Source organism: Ambystoma mexicanum, chromosome 9, assembly GCF_040938575.1.
Source record: "Ambystoma mexicanum isolate Mex_15411 chromosome 9, UKY_AmexF1_1, whole genome shotgun sequence".
Classification (NCBI taxonomy): domain Eukaryota; kingdom Metazoa; phylum Chordata; class Amphibia; order Caudata; family Ambystomatidae; genus Ambystoma; species Ambystoma mexicanum.
The window spans coordinates 1,321,473,220-1,321,500,682 of NC_090931.1; the positions used below are offsets into that span (position 1 = coordinate 1,321,473,220).

At 48.3% G+C, this 27,463-nt stretch overlaps 1 protein-coding gene across 1 annotated transcript in view; it reads left to right on the forward strand.

Moving 5' to 3' along the window:
- The window catches only part of IQCB1 (IQ motif containing B1), a 786,328-nt gene that overhangs the window by 519,703 nt on the left and 239,162 nt on the right, over positions 1 to 27,463 (forward strand). Inside the window, exons 7-8 of the mRNA XM_069616694.1 lie at positions 6,648 to 6,820; positions 7,497 to 7,606. Coding sequence (XP_069472795.1) covers positions 6,648 to 6,820; positions 7,497 to 7,606 — 283 coding nt within the window. The remainder of the gene's footprint in view (positions 1 to 6,647; positions 6,821 to 7,496; positions 7,607 to 27,463) is intronic.

Genomic DNA, 27,463 nt, shown 5'->3' on the forward strand with positions numbered 1-27,463 from the left:
AAACAAATGTATTTAGTATGCCTCCTCCAGACCGCTGCCTTTTGGACAGCATACATGTCCCAGAATGCATCTGCTGGTTTAACCCAAAAGCCGGAATGGAACATGCAATTAGATTAGTCCAAAACTGCAGCGGTAAAACAAGGAAATAAAGGAAGATGCACATGTAGCGGTGCTGGGTGGCAGGCGAGCAGGATCGTGACAATGAGTCCACCTCCAATGATACCAGTGGATCTGGTGTTGAACCGGGTGCCCATTCCTCTATGCTGTCGGATGTGAGTGCATCGGATGATGGTGCTGATGTAGCCTGTGCGTCTGCAGGGGGTTTTGTCCCCTCACAGGGCCAGTCAGTGTTGCCATATGTGTCTGTGGTGGTTACATGCTGCACTGTATTGGCTTCCGGTCCTGGGACGGATGACCAAGGGAGGGATGCAGTCCTGCAGCCACAGACAGCAGCTTCACATCAAGGGCCACGCTCCCTTGGGTCCGGCAGCTATGGGGCACGCATTCATGGTGGACGTGTCGTGGCTGGGGAGAATGTGTGGGAGCAGTCAATGTTGCGTGTTGCACAGCAACAGGGTGCTTCCTATGAGATGTTGGCTCAGGGCATGGATAGGGTAGCCAATTCCACTTTGTCACAAGAAACATGGGTAGCGCACCAGCCGCAGGCATTGCAGTCCACATGCTGCTCACACAGGCTGTACATGGAGGCCAGCAACAGGAGCCGACAGGTCAAACTGAGGGATCCCTGCTTGCAGACGGTCGGGCACACAGGTTCGCCCTGAGGCAAGAGTTTCTGGCCCTCAGAGCTGCAATGTAAGTGCGAGAGGCAGCCCGCAGTATACAGTGCCAACAGCAGATGGAACTGGTGACTCATACCATCTCAGAGGAACTCTGTGCATCCTGTGAGGTGTTGCATGGGGACATCCAAGGCTTCATGTTCCAGATGCATTCATCTGTGTCCCGCCTGGCCGCTGCCATGGAGGACCAGGCCAGGGCCATATGTGGTGAATCTCCCTTACCGCTACCACCTTCGCATTCGATACAGGAAGTGGCGACAACAGCGACAGCCCTCCCAATCTATGATAGCCGCGCGGTCGATGTACGCATGGAGGAAATTGTTTTTTCAGCTTCAACACATGTGGGTGTTGACGTGCACCCTGCCCCTCCCCCCTCCTGGGTGGACCGCCCCCCAGTCCAAGATGGACATTTTTTTTCTTTTTTTCCACCCCCTCCCCCCGACCAGATGCTGGCATGTCATATTTTGTTTTGCCTTGCACCTTTCCTGGTTCTGGTCTTTGTTATTTTTTGCAGTGATTTCCTTTGAGGTGTGCCATTAACTCCTCACAGACTATACATGTGCAGTGGTGTACGTGCAGGCATGCCTAGTGAACTCCTCTAGCATGTTTGCATGGGGGTGCACCAGGTGGCATGTGCAGGTAATGATACCTTTTGTTTTTGTTTTTCCATGGCACGTGTGTGCTGTGTCAATTATACTGCACAATGTGTGTTTTAATATGTTCACCCATGTTGTTCCAGTAATCCGTGATGTGGCTGTGACTGCTGTCCCGTCTAAGACATCCTGCACCATTCGAAGTTCACACTCTTCATGCCCTCCACCAGACAATGTTGTTCCTTTGACAAATTAAGAAACACTCTTACTGGTGAAGGTCATGTGGGATTTACAACATTCAGACACCGTTATTTGGTAAGCATTTGCACTGTCTTGCATGTTGTGCATGCTTCATTGTTGGTCATCTTTGATGCATGTGTCGGTTCTCTTATATGTCCTTTGCATGCTCACATGGCGTTGTGGTAATTTCATTGGAGCTCATGTCACTGTGTTGGCTACCTATGTGGATACCTCAATGGGCGCACCAACTGTGCTGTGCAGCATGTCATTGTACATTGGTAAACCAGGCCATGGACTCCTTGATCTGTCATTTCCTTGTTATTAATTCTCTGTGCCACTCTCTCTCTCCCTCTATCTCTATCTCTGGTGTGATACACTGTACTCCTGTACATGTCAATGTCAATGGCCATTCACTCTGTGTTGCTTCTGTACTCTGTGTGGTATGCATATTTTCTTAAGGGTGGCAACTGTGATCATGTATGTGCATGCCCCCACACCCCTATGGTTGCCTCTGATGTTGTGTATGCCCCCCCGGTCACCTGTGATGTTGTGTATGCCCCCCCACAGTCACCTGTGATGTTGTGTATGCCCCCCCGGTCGCCTGTGATGTTGTGTATGACCCCACACCCCTCTGGTCACGTGTGATGTTGTGTATGCCCCCCCTGGTCACCTGTGATGAGTATACCCACCAAACCCCCTGGATGCCTGTGATGTTGTGTATGCCCCCACCCCCCTGGTTGCCTGTGATGTTGTGTATGCCCCCCCTGGTTGCCTGTGATGTGTATGCCCCCCCGGTTGCCTGTGATGTGTATGCCTCACACCCCCCTGGTCGCCTGTGATGTTTATGCCCCCCAACCCCACTGGTCACGAGTGATGTTGTGTATGCCCCCCACCCCCGGTCGCCTGTGATGTTGTATATGCCCCCCACCCCCGGTCGCCTTTGATGTTGTGTATGCCCCCCCCATGGTCACCTGTGATGTAGTGTATTCCCCTCCACCCCCTGGTCGCCTGTGATTGTCATGGTCACTGGACAAGGGTCCAGTCCTTGCTCACCTCCAAGGGTCAAATGGACCCAGTCCTGGCGCCTCTGGCGCCAGGCTCATGAAAAGGTGTGCCTTGCACACTTTGTGCCTAAGGCACGTGCAGCAGGGCCGGGCGTGGCCATAGAACATCATTGGAAGGCACGTGCAAGAGTTCCTGGGAGGGGCAAGGTGGAGCCACTAGGGGGGACTAAAGGGAGGAGCCAGGGCCAGCCTATATAAGGCCAACCCATCCACATGCCTCCGCTTCGCATTATTCTGCTTCCTGCAACATAACGCTTACTGCTGTTCTTGCTTGAGCATCCACTTGATTCCTGCTGCTCCAGCTCTGAAGACATTTTACCGGATTCCAGCAAATCCATCGCTGAAGACGCCTCTTACCTGAATCCAGCTACTCCACCACTGAAGGCGTATCTTACCTGATTCCAGTTACTCCACCGCTGAAGGCGCATCTTACCTGATTCCAGCTACTCCATCGCTGAAGTCGCCTCTTACCTAAACACAGCTACTCCACCGCTGAAGGCGCACCTTACCTGCTTCCAGCCGCTCCATCGCTGTGCGCGCCTCTTACCTGCATCCCATCACTATCGGAGTCAGGGCCTCTTCTCACCTGATCCGGGCACCTAGCTACTCGGAGCTCCACTTCTTGCCTTCTCCTTCGCGGTACCTTCATCCTGCAACTGCGGAGCAGCTCCGAACATCCAGACTTCGTTCTACGCCGCCGGCCTTCTCCTGCAAAAGAAAAAGAACACAACAGGTTAGAAATCACATAGATAACGAACACTTGGCCGCGCCATACTTGAGACTAGAGTTCCATCATAAAGGCCAACTTACCAGCTACTTTGGGAGTGCCATCATCCTCAGGGGAATCCTCGGATTTGCTCCACGACTCCGATCTGCATCTTCACACCTATTAGGATGAGATAAGCCATTGCAAGAATTACCATTAATGATCAAGACAAAAGACATTATAATAAACAAACTGTAATCATAACCAAAAGACTTACCTTCTAAGTGGATTGGTCGCAGACGGTCTGGATCAACACTTCCACGGACCAGTGAATCAACTAGGTCCACTCTACGCGCCCCTGCTATAAGAAGCAGGAGACAGATAGCTCAGCATTACACCACAATAGGTGAGCTTGCATGGGAAAATGCGTGTGCACTTCATTTTGGCACGAGAAGGTCGAGGGAAGTCACGACACCACCACGCCATTCTCAATGCCTCTCATCTTCTCTCAGGGGCAATACCAGCATCCATGACAGCAGGCTCTGCAGCAACAGGGAGAGAGAGGTAATTCAGGGGAGCCAAGTCCAGGGAGGGCTCCAACCATGCCCCAATGTCCCCGCAGAGACCAGGAGAGCGTAACAGTGGTGTTGTGTATATCCCCACCCCCCCTCTCATTGTCCTCCCATTCCCCTCTTCCCTCTCCTCCTAGCCACGGCCACCTGAAATGACTTATTGCATTTGTATGCTGCTGCCACCCTGCAACATGGGGCTAGGCAACATGTATGTTTTGACAAGAACTTATGTAACTAAGTAAGCCTTCGGTAACAGCGCTGCGATGACCAAGGACTGTTGTGCGCTTTATATATGCAAATGATTTAAATAAATATTGGACGGTTTATGTGACACACAGGACATTGACGGTAGTGGTATAGTCCCTCATCTATGTGTATCTTTTTGAAAGCTAAAAAGAATTTAGTTTTACTTCTAAGGGATGCCCACAATGTAGCACTTCCAAAGACACATTCTCAGGGTGGTTTGGTGGGCACAGAGGATTGCCCCTTTGTCATCATTCAATGGCTGTGTGCACTCCACAGGGGTTGTATTTTAGGTGAAAAATTGTGCCACAAGCTGGATACAGGCAGCCTCGCCACGTGCCCTTTGCCCTACCATGCACAAACAACGTGCATGTGTTTGGGGATATGGGGGCACCACCACGTCCACCGGTACACCACGCTGTGTTGCAACATTGTGCAGGACACACGCTGCCACAATGATCCTGCACACTAGTCGTGTTGCATATAGCAACTCACCACCAGAGTGCTCAAGGGAGCGGAAACGTGACTTGAGCACTCCAAATGTGCGCTCAACTTTGCCCCGAGTTGCAATATGGGCTGTGTTGTATCTTAACTGGGGTGGTGTGGCAGGGTTCCGTATTGGCGTCATTGTGTAGCTGCTCAGAGGGTAGGCACTGTCCCTGTAGAGGCAAAAATGTTTGTCATTGGTGTGTATTTGTGTGTGTGTGACATACATGCATGTGCACAGGCATTTATACTCCCCAGTGAGCCATGTGTTGCCATGCCTCCCAGCTTCCAGCGCCCGGTGTAGGGGTGACATTCTGAATATGAAGCTATCATGGGTGGACCCTGGATAGTTTGCATATACAGAAGTAATGATACCCTTGGCATCACATACAACCTCCACGTTGATGGAATGCCAGTGCTTGCGATTGTGATGGATGTGCTCTGTGGCTCAAGCTGGACGTAGAGCCACATGTGTGCAATCAATCGCACCAAGCACTTTAGGGAAGTGCGCCACCCCATAAAAATCCTTGACCACTGCCTGCCTTTCTGCAGGTGTTCGGGGCCTGTAGATGTGCCTGCGGACCGAGGGGCGTACAGTCATGATTGCCAACACCTGGTGTAGGCAGCGTGACTGCGTGGTCTGTGAAATGCCCCCAACTATGGCAGTTGTCCGCTGAAATGACCCAGTGGCCATAGAATGCAGAACATTGAGCACCTTTTCCAAGGGGCTCAGTGCTTTGGAGCACAGGGTGTGTGATGTCAGGTGATCCTTCCCCTCCGTGACCAGGTCTAATATGATAAGAGGTGGAAACCTATACCTGCCATAGACCTGATCATCCGGCATCCCAAAAAGGCTGGTCTTGGGTAGAAAAATCCGGGCCCTGGCCATCCTCCTCCTGCGGTGTTACACGATCACTACTGCGGAATATGGTACATTCACCGTAACTGTGCATTTTTTGTCTGTGCACCCTATGCATTTGTTTTAGTGCACGGTGATGCTTACGGCAGCTTTCGCGTGGCGTAGGTGTTTCCAGATTTGCGCATCTTTTTCCGCACGACGGAGAGCCCTGTTCATTTCCATGAATACGGGTTTTTAGCGCACGTATGGGCGTTGCGAGGATTTTACTTTGGTACATCCCTCGTTACGCCCATATTTTCGCTTGTTGGTCCCCATTTCACTTGTTCCGCCCTCTTTTTAGGTGTCTGCCCAGAACCCAACTCCCCTTCACTACGAGTCTCGCGCAAGGCGGTCGTGGTGTCGCAGTGACGTGTTGGACCGGCGCGGATTCCTCGTAAGCCCCACGCATTTTGTTCCATGAATACTCAAACTGGCGCTTGCGCGCGATTTCGCGCGCTTGCCCCCTATTTTCTGCGCAAATCATTACATGAATCGGGCCCTATATGTTAACATTATTTCTCTCTTCCTGTATGTACCAATTTTTGATTCATGTCTTAAACAGCTTATCTATGTTTTGCCTTTTGTGGAACTGAATACAATGTGATAAAGGCTTACAAATAAGCTGTTTGGCTTAAGTTTCGATCTGTTGGTGGGACCAACTGAGGTTTGACTTTTCCATTATTAATAATTGTTCGTTTTTATTCACACATTTTTGTTTTGAGCATGTCAGAAATTGTTTTGCTTGGAATCATTGAGTGGTGAACCCTCTACTAAAATGTGTCTACAAAGAACAGCTGATAGAATGCATTGACATCCAAAATAAAACAGTCTATTTTGCTCTTAATGTCAAAACTAATTGATTGCCTTAATTATGTCAATTGAGACAACAATGACTTGATCTTGTGTTTTGTCACAAATACACTTTGTTATTAAGTATAAAACCCATGTTTTATTTTGTTACATTTGTATTTCAATGTTATTTTGTAGTCACCTTTTTAGTGCTTTTAAATGTAACACAATATTTGTCTTTTATCTATTTTCTGCTTAGTTCTGTGTTGCATCACATAGATGAACAGGTAATTCATTCCGTCTTGGATGAGCTTATATATAAGTTGTCGTCTTCAAGCAACCCTGTGACAGGCAGTGCTGCAACAAAAGCATTGCTGATCATGGCAGAATCTTATGAGCCAATCGTGCAGATACTGGGCATGCGCTACAAAGGTATGTATATTACTTAATACAAGTATGCCACGTTCTGCAATGACAGATGTCCGGCATGATCTGGTCATATGTTTAATTAGGGCTCATAGAAACATTCAAAGGGATGCTAGAAGCCTGCTGCAGGTGTTCCAAGATATAGTTATAATGTCACGCATCATTGAAACGTTCAAGCCTGCACCAGAGGATTTTATTGTGTGGTTTCTGCACTCCGCTCAAGTTTGTGGTCATGAACTGAAGGAGAGGCGGCATCTCACTAGGGTCGAGATCACTAGAACACAATAGAAAAGATAGAAAGATGTATGGTTGTGTTTTGTAAAGAAGAGGTAAAAATAGGTATTTACTTGAATAATACATAAAACATGTAATCGTACAAATATCTGAATGTGGGGGATCACGTTTACGAATAGAAGAACCAATACTGTTTTCATAGGTTTTACCTTTTGCAATGGTAGAGGGGAATCATTCCTGGGAAGGCCGAATATCCCAAATAAATAGGTTGCATGATGTATTATACCTCTCTTCTCAAGGAAAATGGCAGGTTAAACCCTGAAGGATATACAAACTGACATCTCATCCTGCCTGTCTGGGGAACGTCAAACGTATACCTTTGCATGTCAAATGTAGGGTTAAATGTTTGTGTAACGGCTGCAGTTCATAGTTTGTATTCTGTGTGCAGGACTGCAAACTCTGCTGAGTAAATATTGGACTGGAAAAGGATTTGGGAAAGAACTTGGACGGCTTCTGGACTTACTACGCTTTGGATCTTACCAACAAGCTGAAATGGAGGTACTAAGTACCCAGTGAGGGTGATTTGCATGTTTTTCTTTTTTCACATATTGCGTGTGTGTGGGAGTGTGTGTGTGTGAGTGTGTGTATATAAATTCACTAACAAAAAACGTTGTTAAAGGGACGTTATGGTTAAGTTGCACTAGCAAAAACCTATGAAATTCAATGGAAAAACGTTCTTACAGGGACGTTATGGTTACAGATCAAGCCGAAACACCCCACTGCTTCGCCAGTTATGGTAAGCTAAGCAACCGTAACTCGTGCCAGCACTGTGCTCTGCTAAGACTAAAACCCTGACATCAAAGATGACATCACAAATGTCATTGATGACATCACTGATGACATTGTATGTCTGGTTCCCTCTTTCTTTTGTTCACTGACATATGTAGGGCAGGTGGTTTTCTTCAGAGAGTCAAGAAGTAAACATTGAAAAGGTACTATGTTAGTCTTAGCAGAGCACAGTGCTGGCGCGAGTTATGTTGCTACAGGCTCTTTTTAAATCTGCCAGCTTCCACTCTGCGCCCTCAGCAACTCATCCATAAGAGGAGTGCACAACTTGTCCTTGGCCTGAACGGCAGGGTTCATATCTCTGCTGGACTAAAATGTCTGCAAGAGCTCACAGTGGCTGCAAACAATAAAATAAAAACCCTGTGCATTATGTAGAAGACCTTCTGATCCCTAGGGCCTCAATACCTTGCACTCTCAATTCCTAAATATCTGCTTGCTCCAGCTCTTCCCTCATGCGCCTCGTACTCCCTCAGGGTCAGTTGCTTCTACACGCAACCAGATGGTGGTAGATGTGTTTCTCCTGCTGGGGCTTCCATGTGGAACACGCTCTCTGTCTCCCTGGACCTTGAGGAGAAGCATTGTAGGGTCTGAAAGCAGCTGAAAACCTTTCCATGTGTTTCTTTTTCCCCTCCTCTCCCCTACTCACGTCCTGGCTAAAAGGTATTATGCACTGGTTTCCTACCCACCCTATAATCTGTGCCCCAGACCACCTCTCTCCCTACAGTTCAACCCCTGCACTGGGTTTCTACCAACCCCTGCACTTATCCTTGCACTTGCCAGCACCGGCCGTAGTTGCATGTATTTCCATTTTTTATTGTTCCCATGTACTGCACTTTGCCCTCCCCCTTCCCATTCAATTGCGCACTCTCAATGTCAGCTGGCCTAGAGGAATCAATGTCTCTGTGTGGCCTCCGTTCTGCCTCCCTTTCCTTGGCGCGCCTTCACACACTTTTATGTAGGCGCGATACAAATGGCACAAAATACCATAGCACATCACATCATATGATGCACAAACTGCATTCATAACAATATGATGCCTGCCACGTACCTTGTACACTTCACAATATGGTCTTCCCACTGTGATGCATGTACTACAAATGTCGGAAAAGTGATCCCACAAAAGCAGCAGGGAATGGTTATTAGCAACGTTAAGCAAGTGCATGCATACAAACAGGCTGCATGCCCCTTACCTTGCACACTTTCACCATAGCCTCCTACATTTATCGGTACAAACAGACCTTCTGTCACAGTGTTTGTGTACACACCACAAACCAGCAACCACATTGCCCAATGGCTTAGCTTCCACAGGGCCAATGCCATAGCTGCCATCCTAAAAAGAGCCGGATGTGCCACGTCTAATCCTCAAAGTCCCGCGGAATCCGCTGCATTACCGTGCTAGAAACTGGAGGGGGATGGGGTCCAGGGGGTTTTGGGGAGAGGATGGAGGAATGTTGAACAGCGTTGGGGATTGTGTATTTAGGATTTTCTCTGAAAACACTTACATATTTTCTTTTCTTTTGGTCGCGTTTTTGTTATGTACGTGCATTCATATATTTTGTTTCTTGTTTTTCTCTCTTTTGCTCACTGTCTGTTTGCTTCTCCTCCTGACATTTTTCTCGACTGAAGAGGAACGCTTATCTTACATTTCTACAGAAATTCTCTGCAACGCTTCGTGCAGAGTGGCAAACACAACAGCATTGCCAATGGAGGTCAAAAAAATGCCATTTCCTTGAAACCACTGGAAATCTTGCTGGTTATTAATGCTTTCATAGTCAGTGCAGAACATCCCAGCACTACACATAAAGTCGTACATGCTTCTGTTTATCCAACATCTCCCAACCTGTGGACAAATTACACCGGCATGCTCCCATTGTCCTCTTGGTGTCATCGATAAGAAAATCACCTTTGCAGTAGGAAATATCTGCATCACAGGTTTCATCAACTTATTTAAGTAAGCAAGCAAACGTGAGCATGACATGTGCTTCAAATGTAGTCCTTCAAAATGCATGACCACCACATCTACAGTACCAACAGAGTCCACACATTTGCAAAGGAGATCCATGCAACCGAAACCCCACTCATAAACTGTGCCCCAAAAAGCCTGCACTCCTTCCAACTGACATTCAGTATCGAAGCCTCTTTCCGCGGCATACCTGTGTAGATCGTGCACAAAGGTATTACGACTATAAGCACTTGCGTCTGTCCATCTCTGCCAACCTCACTGCATCGAACTTTGTGTAAATATGTCACTGCCCCTTCCGGTGAACGACACCCTCGAATCCTCATTGGAGAATACCCACATTTCTATTTGCGAAGGCAACATGCTCAGAAGGCCATGATGTGGCACGTGCGCTTTACCAGCTACAGCTAGGGCCACGCCCCAGTAAAGCAGACACAATACTTCTTCCCTTTGCACTCACATTTCCAACACTCCCTTAGTGGCGCCTATTCGCGACTATAAAAATTTCAAAAACGTCTGCACCAATCGCATTATAAACCTTGGCATTGCACACTATCATTTTTGTACACAACTCCATATTTGCCGTTAAACACTCTGACAGCATGTTCCCTTTGCTTCCAAAGCCCCTCCACCAGAAACTTTTCCTACAGGATGCCCTATTTCAGCATCCACAATGATCCTGCGGCGCACCCAGCACACCCAGTCCACCCTTGCCCCCACACCCAGCACAACACTATGAATCCATGCATGCGACCATGTGGGCAGCTAACATTGTGCACAAACGTAGCATACGTAGCGGTGCTTCAACCCATCTCCCTCACACCATAAAACACCCATTCACGAAAACAGGTCGCAATTAGCAGCATCCACAAACATACCACAGCCTCCATCACCCCTACCCACTACCATTCACAAAGTATTGTCACTACCAACCTAACCACAACATTTTCACAACATTGGACCGACTTCAGCAAATCTGCACACAGCATAGTAAAGAAAGACCCCATGCAAGTTACACTTCAACCATACCCTCTGCCATACTGCCAGTATGCACACACTGCACCCAGTGCCCACACTGCGTGACTTTTCATTGCACCATCTCCAATCAAACATCCGAAACTTTACAATGTTCTACCAGCGACCTCACCTGCGGAACCAAACATACACACCTGCCAGCTCACTTCTGCTGCTCCATGGCGTCTGAAATGTACTCCACAACCATTCTTTACAGGTCACCACCCTCTACCAGATACACAGTCATAATTGCATTAGTGGCGTGGGTTTCCTCAAGTCCTACGCTCTTCAATGCAAGGCCTACAGCCTTAAATCAAATGCACAAATTGCATGAAGATTAAGATGATTTCACAGTGTCGAAATCACGTGATCGAGCAAGCAGAAGGGATGAAACTTTCACACCTATGCATGGACTTGTGCCATGCCCAGACGCCTTAACTTTTCCAGACCAAGAAGCCGTCTCGAGGTCAAAAGACAAGAAATTATTGACACATGACCACTGAAGTGATGATTGATTGTTGCAATAATTGGAGGGAGGCTGGGGGTGCAGACGTACTCCCTGCACCTGGCCGGCTATTCTGCACGCTGCTAAGCTAGTGGGAAAGTATGAGTGGGGTTGGTGCCAACCCAATCGTAGTGGACCAAGTAATCAAGGGTCCTATAGTTAGCAGAACCAATGAGACGTCGTACTTTTAGTGACATTTACAGTAGCCATTTTGAAGGAAGGACTTAGATGCCCCACCTGACACTGTTTACCCAATCCCCTCACTCCCTTACCATATACAGATATAGCGCCTATATTAAAGTTACCTTCCTAGAACCAATAGAATTGCATGCCAGATTTTAAGCATTATAGGTCAGTGATGACAAGTTTTTAGTATAAATTATGTGTTTTTTATTAAATGAATTGGAGTTGTTGAGGCGAGAAGGAAGATCGAGCGATTGCTGATGTTCACGAACTCCCCGTTTTTTGTTCTTGTCATTAAACGGACTCCCTTTGCCAAACCATTGAGTTTTCAGTATTGATTTGATGTGTGAGTATTAATCTGCATCCCGATCCATCTCGAGGGTGCTGCTACTCATTTTAAAGTGCTGTTGGGGAAACCCCCAGCTCTATGGGCCGGTTGGGGTCCTACTGCACACTTGGTAGCAGAGATAGGATGGTTTATCGACTATCGATTAGATAAGACACCCATTGACGGTCGACATAAGTAACTGTAGGTCCTCTGCAATATCACAAGTCCTTTGCCATCCGGCTAAGTAGACCGAGAGGCTCCCCGTAGATAGTGGTTAGTCTAAAGTTTAAAACCTGCAGGTCGAGGTCTGAAGGAACCTGTGCTTTCTCCCACGAACCCCTTCCCACTTCTACGAGCAGCTAATCGAGCGAAAAGCAAGGAGAGGCGGTAAAGAAGGCAGTGATCCCGAGCATACAGAGAGGGAAAGAAAATGTGAACGGTGACTGAATAAAGACTAAATACTTTGGCAAAAAGTTGCATGCCCTAGAACAAGCAAGGGAAGGTAACGGAGGGAGGTGGGACAAAAAATAACATCAGAGTAAGAGTATTTTATATATATATTTCTGATGTTTGTTAATCTGCTTAGAATCACATGCTGTGCATAGGTCCGACATCCAGTGGTCACTGCGGAGTATTGCATTTTGTTTTTCGTAGTCGAAAAAGGGGACGTCGACAAGGCGTGTCTGTAACACTATCCCTATAGTGACGTGCGTTGTACCCACAATCCCTCACGCGTCGAGGTCCCTCAGATTGTTTTTTCTGCCCAGCTTCTGGTCGCCTTACGCAGAGCTCCTAGAGAGATATTGCAAATACTTACTACGGACCTCGGTCCTTAATTATACTTATTATATTATTAAAGATCCCTCCCCTCGACGTTAGCTGTGAAGCTGTTTCTCCGCCGAGCAAGTTTTCGACGGAGGGGAAGAGACGGAGGAGATCCTTCGGCGCTGCCGAACACGTGGCCTGGCCTCGCCAGCCAACATACATTAGGGAGAGTGGGGGTTCGAACTTTTATCTTCTCTTTGAGAATGTCTTTCTTTCTCCCCTATCTTTCCCTTGGGGTTGTTATCACCAGTTATTATTGCCTCAGCTATGGAGAGGACACCTTTTAAGTTTTGCCCACGCTGTAGGGGCAAATACACTTGGAAGGACAAACACAAGCTCTGTAATCGTTAATTGCCCCTCGATCATAAGGAGGACAGCTGCGCGGCCTGTAAGCTCTTGAAACGAAGAACTCTTAAAGAACGCAAAGTTAAGAGGTGGGCGGACTACGCTATGTCGAAGTCAGTTTCCTCACCCGCCGCCGCTGTTACAGAAAGTGACGAGGAGGGTGATAACTCGACGTCCGTTACGGAAGTCATTAACCCCCAGAAGGAGCGCACGCGCTCCTCGACGTCCGTCCCCGGCCCCGACGGGCTCGGCTCACGTCCTGCTTATGGGGATGAACACCCCGGCAACAAGGACGCACATAGACCCCATAAGCCTAAGCACACAACCCACGGCTCTTCTTCGTCGAAGACGAAGGATCCATCAGCGCCGAAGGGGACACAGGGCACTCCGGCGTCTACCTCAGACCCTAAGGGTCTCAAGCCCCACCCGCAAACACAGCCGCGACCAGCGATTGGGCTTTCATCAAACACGGGCGCTACCCCAAAATCATCCGACGTAACGCTCCATAGAGCGGCCGTCGAGGAACAACGCGTAACGCAGGCAACGTCGACACCAGAGTCCTCTACTGACAAACTCGTTGTCGAGAGCCTGGCGAGAATTGTTTCCGAAGACAAACGTAAGCGGACGACGAAACAAACATCGAATACCGCACAAAAAGCTATGGAAACGCCGAAAAAGCACAAGAGTAGCCAGGAACTGCCCCCTTCATCTAAGGGCACTTCTGAACTACCGGAGGGCTTTTCAGAGGGCGACGGAAATGTAACGCTCACCTGATTCCCGTAGAGGCGCCGGTCTTGACTGGGCATATACCGTATCTTCAAAGGTGATGTGTAACACACGGCTGGCTGTTTGGGCTGGACCTCTGTGCACTGTATGTCTGGCTCGAAGGGTAAGATGTCTGCAGATAGAAAATGTGGGATTAATGAACTGGGTTATTGAATGTCTCTCTCTTCTTCCCTTTCTCTTCTCCTGTAGAACCCCAAAGGTTAACGCTCTCACCTTAGGTAAGTGAACGCTGTGCTCTCCATCTGCCTCGAGGCAGGGTGCTGTAACCAGTTTCTTCACTGGATAAGGGGAGCAGGCCTCTTGACTTCAGAGGACTGCTGTCCGTCGTTTACTGCACGAACGGTAAGTTTCGAGTAATTCTAATGTCTTTAAAGTCTTTAGTAATGATGTCTCTTGTTTTGCAGGGTTCCGGCGATGGCGGATGGCGGGCTGAAGTGAGTTGAAGATGGAGCCCGTGTGATGAATAGATGCGCCTGGAAGCACGTAAGTAAGCGCTTGTTGCCTGCTTCACGATGCGCTCTAACTGTCTTTTTATTTTGCAGGTACAAGTTCAGGGCGGCTGCAGGGTGCCGGAATACCCACTGGGTTAGATGTGGAAAGGAGTAATGGCACGTGAGTATTAAAGTTCCCCAATGTCTTTAAACGCACCTTGTTTTGTCTTTCAGATGCGGGATGCAGCGCCGAAGGCCTCCGGAGCGTGCGAAGAGTTGGTAAGCTTTTGTCTTTCAGATGCCGGAATGCAGTGGGAAGACCTCCGGAGCGCACGAAGAGTAGGTAAGCCTTTGTCTTTCAGATGCCGGAATGCAGCGCGAGGCGTTGGTGACAGCCGATGGACCAGGTAAGTGAAGAGCTGTCACTGAAGACCGTAATGCTAACCTGTTCTTTCCTGTCTTTATAGGTCTTGCTGAAGACTAGGTTCAGAATGGTAAGCCTTTTTCCTTAGGCCCAGGATCAGATGCAGAAGACACGATGAGCGTTCTGCTGCTGAGGATGCAGAATAACGCAAAGCAAGATTCATCCATCGGGTGTGGTTTAAATAGCCTCCTGTAGTGCTTAGGTGTCTCCTTCCACAGCCACGCCTAGGTAAGAAAAGAGTTCCTGCTTTCCAGAAGAGTTCCAGTGTTCTGAATCTAGGGAGTGGCTCCTGCCCCACCCAACAGGAAAAGTAGTTCCAAACAGAAGAGGATCAGAGACTCAACTGGCAGGCAAGTAAGCAGCATGGTCTGCTGCAGGTAAGTCCACCCAAGCATTATGAGCCCGGCGCTTCCAGCGCTGGGACTGGGCATATTTATGAGCCTGGTGCCACTGGCGCCAGGACTGGGTCCAAAAGGTCCCAATTGGGACTGGTTGGCACTCGGAACCTGGGTTATGGATCTGCTTCCAAGGGAGTTGGGAAAACCCTGACCTTTTGGAAGCAGAGATCATGACAGTACCCCCCCTCAAGGCCCCTCCCAAACCGGGCTTCTCCGGGGGTTTTGGCTTGTCAGGAAATGTTCGGTGAAATCTTTTGATTAGGCGAGGAGCGTGGACATATTCAGCAGGTTCCCAGGATCTCTCTTGGGGGCCGTAGCCTTTCCAGTCAATTAGGTAGAATAGTTTAGATTTGGAGATCTTGGAGTCCAGAATGCTTTTGACTTCAAACTCGAGTTCTCCATCAACTAGGATAGGTTTTGGAGATTTGGTTAGTCGGGTTTGAGGTTGCACGGGTTTTAATAGAGAGACGTGGAAGACCGGATGTATCTTCATGTGCGGGGGCAAGTCCAACTTGACCGCTACTGGGTTTACTATGGTAGTGATGGAATAGGGACCAAGGTATCTTGGGTTGAATGTGCGTGGCCCTTTTAGAGGTAGATATTTGGTGGATAACCAGACTTGATCCCCTACTTGATATTGAGGGGCTTCCTTCCGATGTTGATCTGCTCCTTTCTTGTATTGTTCTTTAGCCCTTTGAAGGTGAGAAACAGCTTCCTTAAAGGCTTGGGTGATTGTAGAATGCAGGTAGTCTACTGCTGGTGTTTCAAGATCTTGGAGGGGATCCAACTCCGAGGTTCGAGGGTGACTGCCGTACAAAAGAAAAAACGGGGTTTTCCCAGTTCCCGAATGGACAGAGTTATTGTAGGCATATTCGGCTATCCAAAGGATGTCTTTCCAAGTTTTTTCGATTTGTTGCAGCATGCAGCATAAATACTGTTCCAGAGTTTGATTGGTCCTCTCGGTTTGTCCGTCGGTCTGAGGGTGGTGACTGGTCGATAGTCTCACATCAATTTGAGCCGACCGACAGCAACTTCGCCAAAAATGTGAAATAAATTGACAACCTCGATCCGAAATTAGAACCGAAGGAAAACCGTGCAGTCGGACGATGTTTTCGAGGAATTCTCGGGCCAGAGTTGCTGCTGTTGGCAAGCCTTTGAGCGGAATGAAATGCGCCATCTTGGAGAATAAGTCCACGATTACTAGAATCGTATTGTATCCGGAGCATGGAGGTAGATCGGTGATGAAGTCCATAGAAAGCGTATGCCAAGGGCGAGGTGGGATGTCAATAGGGCGTAAGAGGCCGGCTGGTCTTTCCTTTTGACTCTTGTTTTGGGCGCATACTCCACAGGACATTATAAAGTCTCTGATATCTTTTTTCCAAGACGGCCACCAGAAGTAGCGCTTGATCTTTTCTGAGGTTTTGGCCATACCGGGATGTCCTTCCATTAGAGACTCGTGATAACAAGAGATCACCTTTTTCTGTAAATCTGTGCTGGGCAGGTATAATCGTTCTTGGAAATACAATAAGTTGTCCTTTACTGCAAAGTCCTTTCCCTGCAGATGCCAATTCTGTATGTCTGCTGGAGTTACAAGTTGCCTGGCTTTATCCTTAACTTCCTCTATGGATTCTGTGGCGATTACACCCAGAATTCTTTGTTCGGGAATGATTGGTACAGGTTTAGGGTTGATCAAGTGTTCTTCCACTCCCATCCGAGAAAGGGCATCAGCTTTACCGTTTTTTGTACCAGGTCGATAGGTAATTATGAAGTCAAACTCGGCAAAGAATAATGCCCAACGGAGTTGTCTAGAGGATTGGGCTTTTGCGGTTTTCAAATATTGCAGGTTTCAGTGATCCGTAATCACAGTAACGGTGGGCCGGGCCCCCAGCAGATAATGCCGCCAAGCCTTAAAGGCAGACTTGATAGCCAGAAGTTCCTTGTCAGTAATCGTGTAATTGATTTCAGGAGGCGAGAATTTGCGGGACCAAAATGCCACGGGATGCAACTGATTGGTTACCGGGTCCTTTTGTGATAGAACTGCCCCCATGGAAAGGCTTGAAGCATCAGTTTCCACGATGTAGGGGAGTTCGGGGCGAGGGTGTTTTAAGATTGGTGCAGAGATAAATTTAGTCTTCAAATCCTGGAAAGCTTGTTCCACCTCGGTAGACCATTCAAAACGTTTGTTTTTCTTTAACAAGGCAGTGATGGGCTGGACTATTCGAGAGAATTCGGGGATAAACCTGCGGTAAAAGTTAGCGAAGCCTAACATGCTTTGCACACCTTTTACGGAGGATGGTGATGGCCATTTGAGAACTGCATCGACCTTCTTTGAATCCATACGCACTCCGCCAGGTGATAATATGAATCCCAAGAATTCAACTTCAGTCACGTTGAAAACACATTTTTCCAACTTAGCGAAAAGTTTGTGTTGACGCAATCTTTCGAGGACCATTTTCACGTGTTTCCGATGTTCAGATTCCGATGAAGAATAAACGAGGATGTCGTCAATGTAAACAACAACACACACATCTATGAGCTCTCTGAGGACATCGCTCATAAAATATTGAAAGGCGGCCGGGGCATTACAAAGTCCGAAGGGCATGACCTGATATTCAAATAGCCCATACTTGGTGCGGAAGGCCGTCTTCCATTCATCGCCCTCTTTTACTCGTACCAAGTGGTAAGCTCCTCTAAGATCCAGCTTTGTATATATGCATGCTTTTCTGACTTGGTCCAGGAGTTCAGGGATCAAAGGTAACGGATATCTATTCTTAACGGTGATCTGGTTCAGGGAGAGATAATCTATACAAGTTCTAAGGTCTCCTTCCTTTTTTGGAACGAAGAACAAAGCTGAAGAAGCAGGGGACTTGGAAGGACGAATAAACCCATTTGCCAGGTATTGATCCAGGTATTGTCGAAGGTGAAGGTTCTCAGGCTCGGTGAAGGCATAAATTCTACTACAAGGAGGAGTAGATCCAGGTATCAGGTCGATCTGGCAGTCATAAGACCTATGAGGAGGTAGAGAGTTAGCCTGATCCTTCCGGAAAACATCTTGGTATTCTAGGTATTCGGGAGGTAACTGGGGAGTCTCTGAAGAAATTGCTGCCAGTGCAACACTAGGTGGAGGGTGACAAGTAGAGACACATTCTGGAAACTGGACCGTTCTTGCTTGCCAATCGATCAGAGGATTGTGTTTCTCTAACCAAGGTATTCCTAGAATAATCTGAAACTGAGGGGCCTTGATCACATCGAACACGATCTTCTCATGGTGTCCATCTTGACTTACTAGCGTCACTTCTTGAGTGGTATGTGTTACTGGCCCGGAGGCTATCTCCGTACCATCCACCGTAGTAATGGCGTCCTTTACAGCCTTGGGACAAAGAGTTAGATTCATCCTCAAAACCATTTCATGATCCACATAATTGCCGATGGCACCGCTGTCGACGTAAGCTTCAATTGCATGTAATCGATCCGGATTATCAGGGCTGATGAGGACCATAGGTATCACGAAATGCGAGGTCACGGAACTGGTTTTCACGCTCGGCAAGAGGACCTCTATTCTTGTCGGGCGAGGTCGTTTCCCTGCTCAGAGTTTGTAACTTTGGTAACTGCAGCTCCTACTGCCTTCTTGGCAGGTTTCACCGGACAGTCTCGAAGAAAGTGCCCTGAGTTTCCGCAATAGAGGCATAATTGCAACTGTTTTCTCCTTTCCCGCTCCTTTTGTGTTAGAGGACCTTTCAGACCCCTTATTTGCATGGGTTCCCCGGAGTCTACTCCTTTGGAAGGAGTTGGCGGTTTGGAAAATACTCGAGCATCAAACTTGGAACGATCGGCCTTCCTGTTCTGCAGTCTGTGATCTATTTGAACGACTAAGTCTATATAGTCCGAACAATCTTGTGGGGGATTCACTACTTGGGCTAACACATCTTTGAGCTCTCCGCGTAGACCTCTATAAAACAGCGTAATCCTTTTGTCCTCAGGCCAGTGAGTTTCCACTATCAGTCTGATGAAAGACGCAATATAAGCCAAAAGGTCTTGATTACCTTGTCGCAGCGAAAGAAGCTCATTGTCCAAGGCCTGCCCCTGTGAATATCTTGCGAACAGTTTTTCCATACTGAGCTGAAAAGCTTGAAAATCATGGAGGACCGGATCATCTTGATTTACTAGAGGGATCGACCAGTCTGCCGCATTGCCACTAAGGTACGAAAGCACGAAAGCTACTTTAGCTTGATCAGTTGGAAAGGCTGTTGGCCGGCATAAGAAATGCAACCGGCACTGATTGATAAATACTGCAAACCTCTTTGGGTCACCAGAAAATCGTTCGGGCGGAGCCAGAGGTACATTCCCAGGTAGGTTGATCTGCACTGGATTCATAGAGGATGTAGAAGGAAGATTTCCCCCAGATGCGGGTAACGGGGTATGTCCGGCTTGTGACTGTAGCAATTGTCTAGCGAGATCATCTCTTCGCTCCTTGGAAATAATCAGTTCCCTTCTTAGAGCGTTCGTTTCCTGACGGGCTGCATGCACTTCTGCCCTTAGTTCCCCAAGTAACTGGGCTAGCTGGTCGGTATTCGAGGTTTCCATAGCGCCTGGACGGGAGTTTTGTGGTAGGCTTTGCGTTCTGTAACGCTCACCTGATTCCCGTAGAGGCGCCGGTCTTGACTGGGCGTATACCGTATCTTCAAAGGTGATGTGTAACACACTGCTGGCTCTTTGGGCTGGACCTCTGTGCACTGTATGTCTGGCTCGAAGGGTAAGATGTCTGCAGATAGAAAATGTGGGATTAATGAACTGGGTTATTGAATGTCTCTCTCTTCTTCCCTTTCTCTTCTCCTGTAGAACCCCAAAGGTTAACGCTCTCACCTTAGGTAAGTGAACGCCGTGCTCTCCATCTGCATCGAGGCAGGGTGCTGTAACCAGTTTCTTCACTGGATAAGGGGAGCAGGCCTCTTGACTTCAGAGGACTGCTGTCCGTCGTTTACTGCATGAACGGTAAGTTTCGAGTAATTCTAATGTCTTTAAAGTCTTTAGTAATGATGTCTCTTGTTTTGCAGGGTTCCGGCGATGGCGGATGGCGGGCTGAAGTGAGTTGAAGATGGAGCCCGTGTGATGAATAGAAGCGCCTGGAAGCACGTAAGTAAGCGCTTGTTGCCTGCTTCACGATGCGCTCTAACTGTCTTTTCATTTTGCAGGTACAAGTTCGGAGCGGCTGCAGGGTGCCGGAATACCCACTGGGTTAGATGTGGAAAGGAGTAATGGCACGTGAGTATTAAAGTTCCCCAATGTCTTTAAACGCACCTTGTTTTGTCTTTCAGATGCGGGATGCAGCGCCGAAGGCCTCCGGAGCGTGCGAAGAGTTGGTAAGCTTTTGTCTTTCAGATGCCGGAATGCAGCGGGAAGACCTCCGGAGCGCACGAAGAGTAGGTAAGCCTTTGTCTTTCAGATGCCGGAATGCAGCGCGAGGCATTGGTGACAGCCGATGGACCAGGTAAGTGAAGAGCTGTCACTGAAGACCGTAATGCTAACCTGTTCTTTCCTGTCTTTATAGGTGTTGCTGAAGACTGGATTCAGAATGGTAAGCCTTTTTCCTTAGGCCCAGGATCAGATGCAGAAGACACGATGAGCGTTCTGCTGCTGAGGATGCAGAATAACGCAAAGCAAGATTCATCCATCGGGTGTGGTTTAAATAGCCTCCTGTAGTGCTTAGGTGTCTCCTTCCACAGCCACGCCTAGGTAAGAAAAGAGTTCCTGCTTTCCAGAAGAGTGCCAGTGTTCTGAATCTAGGGAGTGGCTCCTGCCCCACCCAACAGGAAAAGTAGTTCCAAACAGAAGAGGATCAGAGACTCAACTGGCAGGCAAGTAAGCAGCATGGTCTGCTGCAGGTAAGTCCACCCAAGCATTATGAGCCCGGCGCTTCCAGCGCTGGGACTGGGCATATTTATGAGCCTGGTGCCACTGGCGCCAGGACTGGGTCCAAAAGGTCCCAATTGGGACTGGTTGGTACTCGGAACCTGGGTTATGGATCTGCTTCCAAGGGAGTTGGGAAAACCCTGACCTTTTGGAAGCAGAGATCATGACAGGAAACCTTTCTTCAACGTTGTGGGAGCGTTCTAAGCGTTTTGAAGGTGAAAACACTGATTTCCCCCCTCTAGACTATTCAGGGGTCCCCCATGAGACCCTTGAAAGACTCCATTCTTGTATGGAGAAAATGGAAAGGTTTTTGGGAAACCAAAACCCACCCACACCCAAAAGACCAAGAGAATGGCCCCAGGATGACCATAGGGTCAAGATTCCTAGGCTGTTTCCTCCTTCTACAGACGTATATGACCTCACTGAAGAGGAGCAATACCTCCAGGAAGATGAGGAGTGTTTGGGTGGAGAGGAAGAACATGAGGAAGAGGGGTTTGAAGAAGATCCTTACACTAGTGCAGGAGCTTTCGAAGAAGATACAGCTACCTCGCAGCCCTGGCAATCCCCATCAGTGCAGCCTTGGCAATCCCCATCAGTGCACTCAGACCCTGATGTCTTTCACCCTTCTCCTCCCAAGGATTCACCTATTGGAAACACCTCTCCCATAGATGACCAACCTTCACTTAATGCACTATTGCGCAAGGCAGCAGCGCATTTTGAAATAGACACAGGGGAGACTCTTCCTGACATAGACTTTGTAGAGAAAGTTATTATTACTCCTTCCCTTTCCAATCCTGCCTTAGTCAGAGGGGTCAACACTCGGATAGAGAAGCTCTTCAGCCCTTCGTCCTCTGACCGATTGTACATCAGAGGACATTCTATTCCGGACTCCCTCGTAGTTACTAATACAAGGAAAAGAGTGGGGGTACCACTATCCACTAGTGAGGCACCACCTGACAAAGAGGGCAAGAAGCTCTATGCACTTGGGAAGACAATCACGACGTCTGCCGCCTTCTCAACTAGGATTGCAAATAACAATTCCCTACTAGCTAGCTACGCAGATGCACAGTGGAGCAAGCTGCGCAGCGAAGCAGAGGACGCACCAGAACCCCTGCGTTCACGCCTGTTAGCTATAATCTCAGAGGGAACTCTTGTAAACCAGGGCATCGTAAAGAACTCCTTAGATGCCGCAGAGACGGCTGGCCGTTCCCTGGTTCAGGGAATACTTCTCAAACGCCATGTCTGGCTGCGCAATTCGGGATTTAAGCCGGAAACCCAGGCTTCCCTGATAAATAAGCCCATAGAACAAACACATCTGTTTGGGAAAGCAGTTGATGAGGCCCTAGAACATGCGAAGAAAGAGTTTGATACCATCAAGACTCTTGACCAAATTTCTAGGCCCCCTAACAGACGCGGCTATGGCAATAGACGCTCCTTTCGTGGCCAACGCCAGCAGCAAAACCAACAGCAATTTTACTCTGCTACCAACTGGCCCTCTAACCAGGGTAACAACACCCAGTTCAGTCAAAGAGGCCAACGCCGTGGCAGAGGAAGAGGTCGCGGCTTCAGCCCCAAAGGTTCCACGCCCAATAGCAACAAATGACCCGAAGATTCGGGTCCCCTCCCATGCATCACCGGTCGGGGGCCGGCTAACATCGTTCCTTTCAGCATGGGAGGGAATATCGTCAGACCGCTGGGTATTATCCACCATAGCCCACGGATACTGCATCGAATTCAACGGTTCCCCGAAGTACAGACCCCCACGGAACCCACGCATGACCAAACACCTCACCATTCTTCTTCAAGAAGTAGAAGAGCTACGGAAAAAAGAAGCTATAGAGGCTGTCCCCCTATCTCAGGTAACAGAAGGTATTTATTCAGTGTACTTCCTTGTACCCAAAAAGGACTTAACCATGCGCCCTGTATTAGATCTGCGCCCAGCGAACAAGTTTGTCAACCCCCAAAAGTTTCGTATGGTGACCTTGCAGGAAGTAATCCCACTGTTATCACAGGGGGATTACATGACAACACTAGACATGAAAGATGCATACTTTCATATTTTAATGTTGCCAGCGCACAGAAAATACCTCAGGTTCAAGATAGAGAACAAACACTACCAGTTCAGAGTACTACCCTTCGGGATAGCATCTGCACCAAGGGTATTCACGAAAGTACTGGCAGTGGCAGCGGCCCACCTGCGCAGGTTATCCATCCCGGTATACCCTTACCTCGACGACTGGCTCATAACAGGGGATTCTTACGAAACATGCTTCTCCAATACCCAAAAGACCGTAGACCTTTTGTCCCAACTGGGCTTCTCCATCAACGAAAAGAAGTCCAGCTTAGACCCCAGCCAAATCAAACAATTCCTAGGGGCTCTAATTCGAACAAAGGACGGCCTCGTCTTCCCCTCCAACGAGAGGGTCCAAAACATGCTGTTTCAGATCCCCCATTATGTGGCAGGTCGAGAGGTGACGGTACGCAAAGCAATGCGCTTGCTAGGGATGATGGCGTCATGTATTTATTTGGTACCTCACGCGCGCCTGCGCATGCGCCCAATGCAAAAGTGGCTCAACAGCCAGTGGTGTCAGGCCAGCGGACAATGGGACGATCTAGTGGTGGTCTCGCAGGCCTTGGTTCTCTCGCTACGGTGGTGGACAAAAGAAAACCTGTTATTAGGGAAAACTTTTGCCACACCCGCAGTGGAAGCCACTCTAACCACAGACGCATCCCTTACAGGATGGGGGGCTCACCTATCCCATCAGACTGCTTACGGAGCGTGGACTCCGAGCTTAGCATCCAAGCATATAAACCTGCTGGAACTACTAGCGGTGTTCAAAGCACTGAAAGCCTTTCAGGAACACTTACAAGGAAAGACAGTATGGGTCCTCACAGATAGCACCACAGCCATGTACTACCTCAACAAGCAAAGGGGCATTCACTCTCCAGGACTGTCCAAGCTGTCCCAGAATATATGGAAGTGGGCTCTCAAACACAACATGTTCCTACTATCACAACATGTACCAGGGGAACTCAATCTGCTAGCAGACAAACTCAGCAGAGACTTCCCCCTGCCCGAAGAGTACGAATGGCAATTGCACGAAGACATCGTCTTAGACGTCTTCACGCAATGGGGATTCCCGGAAATAGACATGTTCGCAACTCTGGAGAACTCACAATGCCAAAGTTACGCCTCCAGGTACCCCCAGAACCAGTCCAAGGGGAACGGTCTGTCGGTACCCCCAGAACCAGTCCAAGGGGAACGGTCTGTCGATTCAATGGTCAGGGAAATTTGTTTACGCCTTTCCCCCGACTCCCCTTCTCAGCAAAGTGGTGCACAAGATGCACCAGGAGCAGGTTACCATGATACTAGTGGCCCCAATGTGGGCCCGGCAGCCATGGTTCGCTCACTTGATGGAGATGTTGTAACGCTCACCTGATTCCCGTAGAGGCGCCGGTCTTGACTGGGCGTATACCGTATCTTCAAAGGTGATGTCTAACAGACGGCTGGCTCTTTGGGCTGGACCTCTGTGCACTGTATGTTTGACTCGAAGGGTAAGATGTCTGCAGATAGAAAATATGGGATTAATGAACTGGGTTATTGAATGTCTCTCTCTTCTTCCCTTTCTCTTCTCCTGTAGAACCCCGAAGGTTAACGCTCTCACCTTAGGTAAGAGAACGTCGTGCTCTCCATCTGCCTCGGGGCAGGGTGCTGTAACCAGTTTCTTCACTGGATAAGGGGAGCAGGCCTCTTGACTTCAGAGGACTGCTGTCCGTCGTTTACTGCACGAACGGTAAGTTTCGAGTAATTCTAATGTCTTTAAAGTCTTTAGTAATGATGTCTCTTGTTTTGCAGGGTTCCAGCGATGGTGGATGACTGGCTGAAGTGAGTTGAAGATGGAGCCCGTGTGATGAATAGAAGCGCCTGGAAGCACGTAAGTAAGCGCTTGTTGCCTGCTTCACGATGCGCTCTAACTGTCTTTTTATTTTGCAGGTACAAGTTCGGAGGGGCTGCAGGGTGCCGGAATACCCACTGGGTTAGATGTGGAAAGGAGTAATGGCACGTGAGTATTAAAGTTCCCCAATGTCTTTAAATGCACCTTGTTTTGTCTTTCAGATGCGGGATGCAGCGCCGAAGGCCTCCGGAGCGTGCGAAGAGTTGGTAAGCCTTGGTCTTTCAGAATGCAGCGCGAGGCGTTGGTGACAGCCGATGGCCCAGGTAAGTGAAGAGCTGTCACTGAAGACCGTAATGCTAACCTGTTCTTTCTTGTCTTTATAGGTGTTGCTGAAGACTGGATTCAGGATGGTAAGCCTTTTTCCTTAGGCCCAGGATCAGATGCAGAAGACACGATGAGCGTTCTGCTGCAGAGGATGCAGAATAACGCAAAGCAAGATTCATCCATCGGGTGTGGTTTAAATAGCCTCCTGTAGTGCTTAGGTGTCTCCTTCCACAGCCACGCCTAGGTAAGAAAAGAGTTCCTGCTTTCCAGAAGAGTTCCAGTGTTCTGAACCTAGGGAGTGGCTCCTGCCCCACCCAACAGGAAAAGTAGTTCCAAACAGAAGAGGATCAGAGGCTCAACTGGCAGGCAAGTATGCAGCATGGTCTGCTGCAGGTAAGTACACCCAAGCATTATGAGCCCGGCGCTTCCAGCGCTGGGACTGGGCATATTTATGAGCCTGGTGCCACTGGCGCCAGGACTGGGTCCAAAAGGTCCCAATTGGGACTGGTTGGCACTCGGAACCTGGGTTATGAATCTGCTTCCAAGGGAGTTGGGAAAACCCTGACCTTTTGGAAGCAGAGATCATGACAGATGTCCCTATCTCCCCCAGTGAAACTTCCCTGCCCGTACAACATGCTGTCACAGGACAAGGGCAGGACACTGCATCCATGCCCTCAGACCATGAACTTAGCAGCCTGGCTCCTGAGATCATAGAATTTGGACATTTACAACTCCTGCAGAGATGTATGGACATCCTCAGGGAAGCCAGAAAACCTAATACTCGCCACTGCTATTCTAGCAAGTGGAAAAGATTTGTCATCTGGTGTAAAGGCAAGAGCATCAACCCGGTTGACTGCTCTCCCACTAACATTGTTCTGTACTTGACCCATTTACTGGATTCAGGTTTAGTGTTCAATTCCATTAAAGTCCACCTAGCGGCACTTTCTGCATACACCACTTCCCAATTTAAAGTGTCGTGGTGGAAGATACCAGTTATCAAGGCCTTCATGGAGGGGGTAAAGAGAATACACCCTCCGATAGCTAACCCAGCTCCCGGATGGGACTTAAATGTGGTACTTTCTAGACTCATGGGCCCTCCTTTCGAACCCATGCACAAGGCAACTCTTAAAGACCTCACTCTTAAGACTGCTTTCCTAATAGCTATCACCTCCATTAGGAGAGTAAGTGAACTACAGGCTCTTTCTGTACTAGACCCCTTCGTAACAGTTCACAAGGATAAGGTGGTTCTACGCACACACCCAAGGTTTGCACCAAAATTCATCTCGAAATTTCATGTAAACCAGTCAATAGAACTACCAACGTTCTTTCCAAACCCCTTCCAGCTTGGGAGAAAAAAGTCTGCATACACTAGATGTACGCAGAGCTGTCATGTTCTACATGGAAAGAACCAGACCACTGAGAAAGACTAATCAGTTCTTTGTCTCTGGTGCAGCAGGAAGAGAAGGAGATGCAGTTTCAAAGTCCACTATATCTAAATGGATTGTTCAATGCATCACTCTCTGCTACACTCTTGCTAAGAGAGAACTACCCTTCAAGCCAAGAGCACATTCCACTCGAGGCACTGGGGCTTCCATAGCGTTCATTGCAAATGTTCCCCTTGAGTCCATCTGCAAAGCGGCTACCTGGAGTTCTGTGCACACCTTTACAAAACACTACTGTCTAGATGCACACTTTAGATCTGATTCCCAGGTGGGACAGGCAGCATTAAGACATCTTTTCTCTACTGTTCCTTCTCATAACCCACCGCCAACTCCGGGTACTGCTCGCTAGTGTATGCACAGCATGTGATTCTAAGCAGATTAACAAACATCAGAAGACAATGCATTACTTACCGTAAAAGCATTTCTGATGGTTGTATCTGCTTAGATTCACATGCGCCCACCCTTCCTCCCCGCTCGGATGGAAGGAACATAGACATCCTTTTCTATATTTCTCTTTTCTGTACTCACTCATGTCTAGAAAGCTCCCTCAGGGCAGAAAAATACAAACAGAGGGACCTTGACGCGTGAGGGATTGTGGGTACAACGCACGTCACTATAGGGATAGTGTTACAGACACGCTTTGTCGACGTCCCCTTTTTCAACTACGAAAAACAAAATGCAATACTCCGCAGTGACCACTGGATGTCGGACCTATGCACAGCATGTGAATCTAAGCAGATACAACCATCAGAAATGCTTTTACGGTAAGTAATGCATTGTCATATATATATATATATA